At 43.4% G+C, this 12,090-nt stretch overlaps 1 protein-coding gene across 7 annotated transcripts in view; it reads right to left on the bottom strand.

The window, feature by feature from the left end:
• Window positions 1-12,090, bottom strand: part of ABCC12 (ATP binding cassette subfamily C member 12) — a 198,594-nt gene that overhangs the window by 83,896 nt on the left and 102,608 nt on the right. For all 7 annotated transcript variants that reach the window (XM_030204370.1, XM_030204371.1, XM_030204373.1 and 4 more), the window contains 2 exons: window positions 10,389-10,461; window positions 9,893-10,096 (listed from right to left, as the gene is read on the bottom strand). In XM_030204370.1, the coding sequence (XP_030060230.1) occupies window positions 9,893-10,096; window positions 10,389-10,461 (277 nt within the window). The remainder of the gene's footprint in view (window positions 1-9,892; window positions 10,097-10,388; window positions 10,462-12,090) is intronic.

Raw genomic sequence — 12,090 nt, 5'->3', positions numbered from 1 at the left:
TTTCATTTAAAGTTAAAGTAGATTTGAGGTTACTGCTGCATTTAAGTTGAATAAGTTCATTAAAGGAGTTCTGTTATTTGCACAGTGAAAGTTTTTTTCTGCCAGAGTCTTGAAGAGTCTTTAGCTCCGTAGGAAGTCCTTTCCTGGGCTCTTTGAGGCTTTTTCCTTTCATTTTGAAGTAAATAAGATGCATGATAGTTTATCCTGAATGCATTTGTACCAGTTCAGGAAGCAGGTATAAATGTATGCAGCAGAAGTACACACATGGGTGTGCATTTTAAAGCTTATGCACACAAACGGTTTCTCTCAGGGGCAAGATCTTCATGTGGGTTAGTTTTGCATATATCCTGTCAGCAATGAACTAGGCTAGGTTATATGGACTATGATCTCAGTCTCTCAAATCTCAAATCTACTGCTAATGCTCACTGTAGTACTTTGATTGAACCAAAGAGAATTTCCTTATACTTCCTCTCAAACACACCTGCATCTAGGTACAAGCCTACTTGATAGAGAATGCATTTAAGGGTAAGGGTTAAGGGTAAGGACTAAGGCTCATGCATTTGATATATTGTTTATCATTTATTTAGGACTTCTTTTACTAAACCAAGCTAGCGATTCCTAGCATGGCAAATGCGCAACAGCCCATGGGCTGTGTCACATTTGCCATTCAGGAATCACTAGTGCAGTTTAATAAAAAAAGGCCCTTAGTTTCTTGGTATACCCCCTTCTAATGATTATAAGAACAATTTATAATTCTGATCATAGGAAATTAAGAAAGGAACTACATATTCTTAAAATAGGAAAGCAAGAACTAGATCGGGGGGGGGGGGGGGGGGGGGAAAGTCGGGTATTCCATCATCCACCCACTGCAGTTTCCGCGTCCGCCGCTGTAGGTAAGTATGCTACTCCTGGGAATGCAAGAGAAAAGCGATAGTTCTTAAACACAGGTTTGAAGCTGGGGTATAAGAGAATTTGTGGGAGTGAATTCCAGAAAGATGGAAGGGGGGGGGGGGTGCAGAAGAAAACCTTTTATCTGGTTGATGCAAATTGAGAACAAATAACAGAAGGGATGGAAAGGCGATATTGATCAACAGAATGAAGGGATCTGTAGGGAATGTAGGGTGAAATGGTAGATGGAAGATAAGGTGGCAGACCTGTGTGTAAAGCTTTGTGGGTCAAAGTAAAAATCTTGTGTTGGATTCTAAACAGCACAGGAAGCCAGTGGTACTGATGGAAAAAGGGGTGCCACTCAGTCAAAGTCTTTCTGTGGTACAACCAGTTTACATATTATATATAATTACTTTCTCTATTTCTGGTGGACTCACAATCTAAATTTTATATCTGGGGCAGTGGAGGGTTAAATGACTTGCCCAGGATCAAAAGGAGCTACAGTGGGAACTGATTCCAGTTCCCCTGATTTTCAGCCTACTGTGCTAACCATTAGGCTACTCCTCTACATGGGGGGGGGGGGGGGGTAATAATATAGGAGGCATTTTTATGTGAATATGGGGGATATAAATATGAAAAATCTTTTATAAAATTATCCCATATAGTCCAGGCAGTTTTCAAAATCTTTGCACATGAGATACAATTTTACCTGCAAAAATGCCTTTTAAAATTACTCTATTTAGACCAAAATGTCTCTTGTCCAAGTTTAATTTTAGATGTGCTTCATCTTCATTTAACTGACTCTAACGCACAATTTTATCATGATCCAGTGAATCAAGGCTTGATTTACAATAGCAATTGAAGGTCATTACAATAACTTAATAGTTCCCCTCTACCTTTTCAACTTTGTGCTCTGCGTATGGATCATGAAATATCTCTGCCTAATTTATGGGGTGTAGTTAACAATATGAGCTACCGTAAAGATGTGTTATTATACATCACAATCATGCCTTTTTAGCACAGGTCTCATTTTATGCAATGAAGACCTAGTTACTAATAACTGGGGTTAACAGTAAAATAACACATCTTAATGGAAGTCTAGGTTGATAAATTTCCTCTTAATCGAAAAAAAGAAGTGTCTCTAGAAAGCAAAATCACTGATATGTAATAAAAGTGAGCCAAGCATAGAGTAATCAAGCCATTGTGACATCACTGATGAGGTTGGTTCTTGGGCATTGGTGAAATGAGGCATTATGACATCACAATATCAACTCTGGCTACCAGAGACTAAAACTCTTCACACTAAGGGGGAGGGGGGAATTATCAACATGGTCTATGTGAGGTAGTGTCTAGTACATGGCTGGGTTCCCTTAGGATTGATCCCTCACTGAGATTGAGTGAGCCACCTTAGGGTAGGTGAAGTTACACCTGCTCAGAGGGGTAAAATGCCCTGAGGTAGAACAGATCAGTGAGGCCCTGAGTCAAGAAGTCTCTAAAGCGGAGGGCCTTGAGGCAAGAGGTCTCCAAGGGAGTGGCATCTGAGGCTACAGGACCTGAGGGAAGTACCACAGAAGAGAAGTAGCCAGAGCCCAATAGTTTCCCTGGGGTGGGAAATTTAATTCTCAGTCTCCAGGAGTTGATTATAGGTGGACAGAAAGGTAGGAGAGGACCTTGCAGAGAATATTCCTGAAGTATATGAATTTGGTATGTGTGTCCAGAAGGGATCTGAGACCGCATTAGTTGCCACAGTGTTTGGGCCTGGCTAGGAGCCAGCTCCATGAAGAGTATTGACTGGGAATATATTATGAGAGAGAGGGAAAGAGACTTTACTAGTGCTGGATTAAAGCCTGTGAAGTAACAGGTATGCACATGCTGAATTATAGCAATAAAGTATATCCTTTTGCTTGCAACCCCTGTGTGTATGACTGTGTTTGTGACAACTCCAAGCCGCACCTTCGATCACGTTACCACAGGCTACCATTTAGCAGTGTTATTTTACCACTAACTCTTGCTATTTTAACATAGGTCCCATTTGTTTTTGCAATGAGTCCTAGCTATTAATAATTGGGGATAACTGTAAAACGACGCCTTAACAATAGCCCATGTTGATAACTTTCCCTATATCTCTTCTACGAAGGGTAATCATCTCTCACACATCAGAAGTAAAGGACAACATTCTAATGAGCCTGTTATCAAATTTGTATATGATATAATAACTATTTTAAAGAAAGGCTACTTGGTTGAAGTGATGCTGCTTCTCAGTATTCTACATTGTGCCTTCTTCTGCAATACAACACTGAAGCTCTGCCTTAATTGTATTACTGCCCTTTAGAGTTTAACCACAAACAATAGCTGATGATTTGTCTCTGGTTTCTTTTGTGTCTTTGGTAAGTGGATGAACACAGCTGTCAGCTGACTGGAGAGCTTCTGTACTAAGATGCTACCCAGAGGAGAAAAACAATGCTGTTTTTCTCAAAAGAACAGATGAGGTGTTAGGTTTAGTTCTGAATCAAATACTGTTGTACCACTGCAGACTGTTTCGAAACACCAGTAAGGTGGCCATCAGGATTTCAATAGCAGCAAGAGATGAATGCATGACTTGAATCCTAGGTATCCTTACCATGGAGAAATTAGCCCTAGAGAAATATGACTCCATTTACAAACACTGGAAGGTATGAAAACTTTCCCATGGCTGTGTTAACGTGTCTGTTTTGAAATGATCGAGTCAACATTAAACCACATGACCAGCAATGGTTTTTTTTTGCTGTTTATTTGTTTTTTCCCTTGCTGTTCCTAATAGTGTGTCAGTGTCTGTGTCTAGCTGGTGACTGGCAGCCTTACGTTCTGTCAGTCAATAGGAGTAATTTTGTGAACTTCTCCAGCAATGTGTCCCAGCATTTAGATTCAAGCTATATGCAGACCTAGGGTTTCTAGGCAGTACTTTTGAACTGCTGTGTTTTCCCGTGTGCTTCCTGCTCCTGAATCTAATACACCAAACCTTCTGGCACCAGATCCTGCCAAAGGATTTGAGCCGTTTCTGGCAGTTTCTAGACGAGAACCTGGAAGTAGGGAGGAGTTGGACCTTCTGAGGGGGTGTTCTTAGTGGCAGTAGTTTACTCCCCCCAAAAAAGATTTAAAATCTGACTTTGCCTCCAAAAACTTGGCATTGAAACCTGAACCTCTCCTCACTGTCAAGGGAGAGTCCCATTTCTGCCAATGCCTACAGCTGGATCCTGATGAGAAACAGAGAATAAGCCCGTCTATACCCAACCGGTTGGACAGTAGTGGCACTTGCAAGAGCATGGATTCAGAGACTGGGGCAATTGACAGATCTGAAACCCGCTGCTGGCTTGCTATAATGAGGATGTGTGGGGACCCTTCTCACCCCATATAGTCTCATTTGGGAAGAAACAAAGAGATTTTCGGGATGCTCAGCCTCACCACCCAGGCAGCCCATATATCACTTCCATGGGACCCTACATCTATGGAAGATTGAAGGAAAATTTAAGAGAACAAGGGTAATATATTTCACTGTACCAGGCTACAACAGCAAAGGTATCTGTTAATGTGTGTGGAAGAGTAACCTAGTGGTTAGTGCAGTGCCCTTTGATCCTGGGGAACTGGGTTTAATTCCCACTGCAGCTGCTTGTGACTCTGGGCAAATCACAACCCTCCATTGCCCCAGGTACAAATAAGTACCTGTATATACAGTGGGGGAAATAAGTATTTGATCCCTTGCTGATTTTGTAAGTTTGCCCACTGACAAAGACATGAGCAGCCCATAATTGAAGGGTAGGTTATTGGTAACAGTGAGAGATAGCACATCACAAATTAAATCCGGAAAATCACATTGTGGAAAGTATATGAATTTATTTGATTTCTGCAGAGGGAAATAAGTATTTAATCCCTCTGGCAAACAAGACCTAATACTTGGTGGCAAAACCCTTGTTGGCAAGCACAGCGGTCAGACGTCTTCTGTAGTTGATGATGAGGTTTGCACACATGTCAGGAGGAATTTTGGTCCACTCCTCTTTGCAGATCATCTCTAAATCATTAAGAGTTCTGGGCTGTCGCTTGGCAACTCGCAGCTTCAGCTCCCTCCATAAGTTTTCAATGGGATTAAGGTCTGGTGACTGGCTAGGCCACTCCATGACCCTAATGTGCTTCTTCCTGAGCCACTCCTTTGTTGCCTTGGCTGTATGTTTTGGGTCATTGTCGTGCTGGAAGACCCAGCCACGACCCATTTTTAAGGCCCTGGCGGAGGGAAGGAGGTTGTCACTCAGAATTGTACGGTACATGGCCCCATCCATTCTCCCATTGATGCGGTGAAGTAGTCCTGTGCCCTTAGCAGAGAAACACCCCCAAAACATAACATTTCCACCTCCATGCTTGACAGTGGGGACGGTGTTCTTTGGGTCATAGGCAGCATTTCTCTTCCTCCAAACACGGCAAGTTGAGTTCATGCCAAAGAGCTCAATTTTTGTCTCATCTGACCACAGCACCTTCTCCCAATCACTCTCGGCATCATCCAGGTGTTCACTGGCAAACTTCAGACGGGCCGTCACATGTGCCTTCCGGAGCAGGGGGACCTTGCGGGCACTGCAGGATTGCAATCCGTTATGTCGTAATGTGTTACCAATGGTTTTCGTGGTGACAGTGGTCCCAGCTGCCTTGAGATCATTGACAAGTTCCCCCCTTGTAGTTGTAGGCTGATTTCTAACCTTCCTCATGATCAAGGATACCCCACGAGGTGAGATTTTGCGTGGAGCCCCAGATCTTTGTCGATTGACAGTCATTTTGTACTTCTTCCATTTTCTTACTATGGCACCAACAGTTGTCTCCTTCTCGCCCAGCGTCTTACTGATGGTTTTGTAGCCCATTCCAGCCTTGTGCAGGTGTATGATCTTGTCCCTGACATCCTTAGACAGCTCCTTGCTCTTGGCCATTTTGTAGAGGTTAGAGTCTGACTGATTCACTGAGTCTGTGGACAGGTGTCTTTCATACAGGTGACCATTGCCGACAGCTGTCTGTCATGCAGGTAACGAGTTGATTTGGAGCATCTACCTGGTCTGTAGGGGCCAGATCTCTTACTGGTTGGTGGGGGATCAAATACTTATTTCCCTCTGCAGAATGCAAATAAATTCATATACTTTCCACAATGTGATTTTCCGGATTTAATTTGTGATGTGCTATCTCTCACTGTTACCAATAACCTACCCTTCAATTATGGGCTGCTCATATCTTTGTCAGTGGGCAAACTTACAAAATCAGCAAGGGATCAAATACTTATTTCCCCCACTGTATCTATGTAAACCACTTTGAATGTAGATGCAAAAAAACACAGAAAGGCTGTATATCAAGCATTTACTTTAAGAAGTGTGAGTAGGTGTCGCGTCCCGCGCCCCTACCTGCTCTCCGCCGTGGGGGGCGGGAGCCAGCATCCTCCGCGGCGAAGGGTAGCGGCCCGAAGGTCTCGGCGTAGAGTCGGGCCCCGCTGCAGTGATGGCCGTTCCGGCTGGGACCGGAGGCCGGCGATTGCGACCGCCGGTCTCTTAGTCGCCAGTTGTGGGGGCGATATTCGCGCCGCCGAAGGAGGCGGCACCAGGACGCGGTGGTTAGCGTCTTCCTCCCTCCTGGGCAGGAGGGCCCGGAGCTCCACCTCTGAGGCACCGGATTGGGAGGCCCAGTTGATGGTCCCGCCTGGGAAATCGGACAGAGCCAATCAGAGGGGCTCTGCCGATACCCGGGACCGGATTGGTCGGCTGTTCCTATGGGGGTGGGGCGGCTGATGGTGTACAGTATTTAAAGAAGGGAACTGAGCTAGCACTTTGCTTCAGGTTCTGTTCCCGAAGCCTTTCTCCGTGGTTCCTGTGTTTTGTTATTTTCCTGGTTTTGCGGACTTTGGAATTTGGACTGTTTCCTGGTATCTCTGCTTAGCTGCCTGCCTCGACCTCCAGCCTGACTTTGACTTCTCTACTAGCCGCCGGCCTTGACCTCTTGCCTGACCCCGACTACGCTTTTGCTGCCGGTCCTGATCTGCTGCCAGTCTTTGGACTCTTCTTTCCACCTGCCCGCTTCTCTCCCGGTTCCAGCCCAGGCCAGTCCGGTAACCCCGCGGTTCCTGAAGTCCCGTTGACCGCCTGCAGCTGGGGGCTCAACCCTTGGTGAACGGCGGTCGCCGTGGGTGAAGACTTGAGGTTGCGCGGCTATCCTTTGAGGTCCTATTGGGCCTTGCGGGACCTAAGGGCTCACCCTCCTTGTGGACAAGACAGTAGGATGGAAGGATATCCAATGTACATAAGTTGGCGATTGAATTAACTGGGTTTTTTACATAAGAATAGCCATATCGGGTCAGACCAATGGTCCATCTAGCCAAATATCCTGCATCTGACAGTGGCCAATCCAGTTCACAAGTACATGGCAGAAACCCAATTAGTAGCAACATTCTATGCTACTAATCCCAGGGCAAGCAGTGGCTTCTCCATGTCTGTCTTAATAACAGACAATGGACTTTTCCTCCAGGAACTTGTCCAAACCTGTTTTAAACCCAGATATGCTAACTGCTGTTATCACATCTCCGGCAATGAGCTGCAGTGCTTAACTATTCGTTGAGTGAAAAAATATTTCCTCCTGTTTGTTTTAAAGTATTTCCATGTAACTTCATTGAGTATCCCCTAGTCTTTATAGTTTTTGAAAGAGTAAAAAAATCGAGTCACTTGTACTCGTTGTACACCACTCAGGATTTCGTCGACCTCAATCATTCCCCCCCCCCCCCCCCCAGCCATCTCTTTTCCAAACTGGTGAGCCCTACTCTCTTTAGCATTTCTTCATATGAAAGGATTCCCATCCCTTTTATCATCTGTGCTTTATCAATTGAGAGTACAGTAAAGTTCCAGTTTGTTTTAAGTTACCTCATAGTGTGGTCTGGATTTTTGTGTGAGTGGAAGTCTGATACCTTGCTTGCCCAGGCCTCCAGCCTTAAGGTTGGCTCCGGCCTGGTCCCACCAAATAAATTCTTTATGTGTCCCTTCTCCCATCATCCCAGACCCAGACAGACTAGGCAGCCCCTAGCTCACCTATACAACAAGGGGTATACAATTGTATAAGTTGTTGCTCTCCAGTAGTTGTGCTAAGTATCCACTAATTCTTTATGGCATTATATGCATTCATTCTGTGTCATTCTAAAAACTGCAATAAAAAGAAAAGGAAATCATGAACAGAAAGGTACAAATGTGTCTAGCACAAAGTTTAATCCATTAATAACTTTCTCATTAACTCAAAATTTAATCCATTAATAACTTTCTTATTAACTATCTTATACAAGACGTTCAAATATTTGAAAGGTATCAATCCGCAAACAAATCTTTTCCGGAGACGGGAAGGTGGTAGAACTAGAGGACATGAATTGAGGTTGAAGGGGGGCAGACTCAGGAGTAATTTTTCAGGAAGTAGTTTTTCACGGAGAGGGTGGTGGATACGTGGAATGCCCTCCCGCGGGAGGTGGTGGAAATGAAAACAATAATGGAATTCAAACATGCATGGGATAAACACAAAGGAATCCTGTTTAGAAGGAATGAATGGAATCTTATCAGAGATTGGATGGCAACACCGGTAACTGGGAAGCAAAACCAGTGCTGAGCAAACTTCAACGGTCTGTGCCCTGATCGTGACTGAATAGATATGGATGGGCTGGAGTGTAAATTTTAAGGGGCTTCAATGTTAGCTTCTGAAATTTTAGTACAAGAACAGTACTGGGCCCAGAAAATGGCAAGGACAAATCAAACTCAGGTATACATATAAAGTATCGCATACCATGTATAATGAGTTTATCTTGTTGGGCAGACTGGATGAACTGTACAGGTCTTTATCTGCCATCATTTACTATGTTACTATGTTATTTGCCGTTAAAGTACAGTCCAGGAAAAATATTTGAACATTAAAATGCAATCTAAATTTTAACTGCTGGGTACTCTATCACAGGGCTCTTGACACCGGTCCTTGAGGATTGTAAACTCTTCTGGTTGTCAGGATGTCCTTAATAAATATTCATCTAATTATATTTGCATACACTTGGGGGCCCTTTCACTGAAGTGCAGTAAAAATTTGCAGTTACCTCACTTTAGCAGCACAAATGTGGTAACTGCAAAGCCTGTGCAGTAAATAAAGGGACATGCCCAGCATCTTTCTATACAGTGACCTCGCAGAAAATAAGATTTACTACATGTTAAGTGCAGTTAACACCACTTACTGAGATAGTGTTAAACTTACCATGCACTGACTGTAAGGTGCAGTCCCCACCCATGCACCATCCCTTTTCATACTAAGCAGATTTTGTGTAGGTTGCCCAAAGTTAGGCAAAACAATTTTGGGCGTGGATTGCAGATAAACACATAAAGTAATTGGCTGAATTGGTGATAATCAATCATTGCAGTTACAGAATTGGCACTTAGCACTTGTATCTCTGGCACCTAATTTTTGGTGTCCTTCGTAGAATCAGCCCTTTAATGCACTTTGGGGTCCTTTTACTAAGCTGCGAAAAAATAGACCCTGCAGTAGCAGCAGGGGCCATTTTTCCCCGCATATCAGGGCCCTTTTTACCGCAGCAGGTAAAAAGTCCCTTAAAAATGGCTATGCTGGGTTAGCGCTGCACTATAAAATAAAAATGTTTTTCCGGTACGCAAGAAATGGTGCACACTCGAGGAAGAACTACCAACGGTGGCCGCGTTGGGCCTGAGATAGCTCCAGATTATTGTGCGGTAAGCTTGCATTGTCCTTACCAACGCCTTGTAAAAGGGCCCCTTTATTAAAATGCCCCCTTGATCGAAGAACCAGGCTAACGTTACTAGTTTGGTTACTTTGAAAGTTGGACCTATTTGCAGCCCTCAGAGACCAAATCTGAGAACTCCAATCTACTATATACAATTCTCCAGGCCATCAAAATGTAATTTCATCTACATATTATGTGTCAACATTGTAATAAGGCTCTTTTTGTGCTTTGATTTACCTGCAGTTGATGAGTAATTAGAACCACAGTTTTTCCTTTGAGAGACTTCTTTATGCATTCTTCAAAAATATGTTTCCCAACATGTACGTCTACTGCTGATAAGGGGTCGTCTAACAAGTAAATATCTCTGTCAGCATAGACTGCTCGAGCCAAGCTGATTCTTTGCTTCTGTCCTCCTGAGAGATTGATTCCCCGTTCACCAATCTTTACACAGGGGAAAAGGAGTACACTGTTAGATTATTTATAAGGCTTCCTGTTACCCTAAACGCACATAACTCTTGCAAGATTGCTCAGCAAAGTCATAGATTTGGGGATTCATAGAGTACATCAATTTTACAGAGGACTACTCCAGCCTTAGATATTTCTGAAACACAGATCCTTTCTGGATTTATAACTTATAGGAAGAGATGGGGTATAGTTTCTTTCGGTATTATTTAAAGTAAGTAAGAGTTGATCAGATGGAAGATTATGGGGTATATTTTACAAGCACACCTACTTCAGTCATATCACCATAAGGAAGGATTTCCAAATCTGGCTTCAGACTACAGGCACTGATTGCCTGCTCATACCTAGGGGACAGAAAAAAAAGAACATTTTGAATTTTTATCCTTATTAGTAATCTGCTTCTGGCAGGGTTGTTCATATTCTCAAAATTATTTTACTTTACTTCACTTATAAAAGTACAACTCTCTTAAATGCAGCTACAAATCTGTGCTGTTGAGGCTGGTCCCATGGCTTAGGCAATATCCTTGATCCTTGTAGTGTAGAGGGTCCAAGTTCAACTCCCCCTCTCTATCAGGCCATGACATTCAGTGAAGGGAATTCACTCAGGCCCAGAGCGGGCAGGGTTGCCAGCTGGGTCCAGATTTCCTTGACAGGTGGATTTAGTCCTGGATTTATGCATGCAGGGACTTCTAGTCTTGCTTTTCATATGACATGCAATAGACAAATAAGAAATACAAGTCCCTCCATGCAATGGAGTAAATCTAGGACTGGATCAAAACTACCGAGAACATTTGGAGCCAGTTGGTAACCCTAGAGAGGAAGATGGCTGCCATGACCACGGTGGCTCCTGAAATCCAAGAAGGAGCACTCAAAATAGAGGCATATTTCCAAAGAGATGTCCCCTCTAGCCCTTGAACCACTCAAGGTCATCCGAGCCACCTGTGTCAAGGAGGAGAGAGCAGCAGACACCACTGAGGCAAAAAAGGAGGCAGAGACCCGATTTAATGGAGTTAGAACCAGTCAAGATTGGCTGTGATATGTCATGCATGAAGACAAATAATAATAGTGATAGTACTTCTATGCTATTAGTCAGTCAGGGCATGATTCACCCTTTCAGAGTGAACTGCTGCGTCTCTTATTTTTCTGTAGCCTGCTCAGCAGATAAGTCTAACAAAATGCACACAGCCAGCATGGATTTCACCTCTTCTGGCTTCTCCCAGGCAGCACACATGACTGACAATCAAAGCCAGCCCTATGGTGTGTCAAACAGACCTGGCTTAGCGGATGGCCAAAATAGATAAATTATCCAAACTTTAGTGTCATCCTGTGTAAATAAAATTCATGAACGTTTGATAGCTGTCCAAAAAAAGAGAAAGCAAACTAGTTTATAATACCATATGAGTAGGCTCCACCAACACAGCTTTCATTCCCTCCCCTCTTCCATTCTGGATTAGCATGATTTCTACAGAGAATGATTTTCCATTTACAATATAACGAATAAGCGTATCTTGAGAAAGTAAAACAGAGTGCAGAGGTGGGGGGGGGGGGGGGGGGGAATGGATGTTGCCTACAATCAAACATGCATAGGAAAAGGAAAACCCATAAGATAACCAAGGACTGCAAGCATTGGGAAACCAAAAAAATAAACATTTCAGTTTCAGAATTTGGTAGGAATACTGTGGTTAAAAAGCATGACAATTCCAACGTGTACAATGCAGTCTCTTCAATGAGAAAATGCAGCACGAAGCTAAGTTTGTTGTTTGTGTATTTTCATTTATCACACAGAGGCAGTGCGAGCATATTTGTGTGACTGTCTGATTCACATGGAAAGAGTTGAGGTAGATGATATCTGACATTTGAACGTGTATGAATTAAGGCATCTGGCCTAAATAATTCATAGGTTTTCAACTATATTATTCACAGGAAATAAATCTCCCTGCAGCAAAGCTGAAGGTCTCCTAACCAGGACCGAA

The sequence above is a fragment of the Microcaecilia unicolor genome, chromosome 5, assembly GCF_901765095.1.
Source record: "Microcaecilia unicolor chromosome 5, aMicUni1.1, whole genome shotgun sequence".
Classification (NCBI taxonomy): Eukaryota; Metazoa; Chordata; class Amphibia; order Gymnophiona; family Siphonopidae; genus Microcaecilia; species Microcaecilia unicolor.
This window is presented reverse-complemented; position numbering and strand designations above follow the sequence as displayed.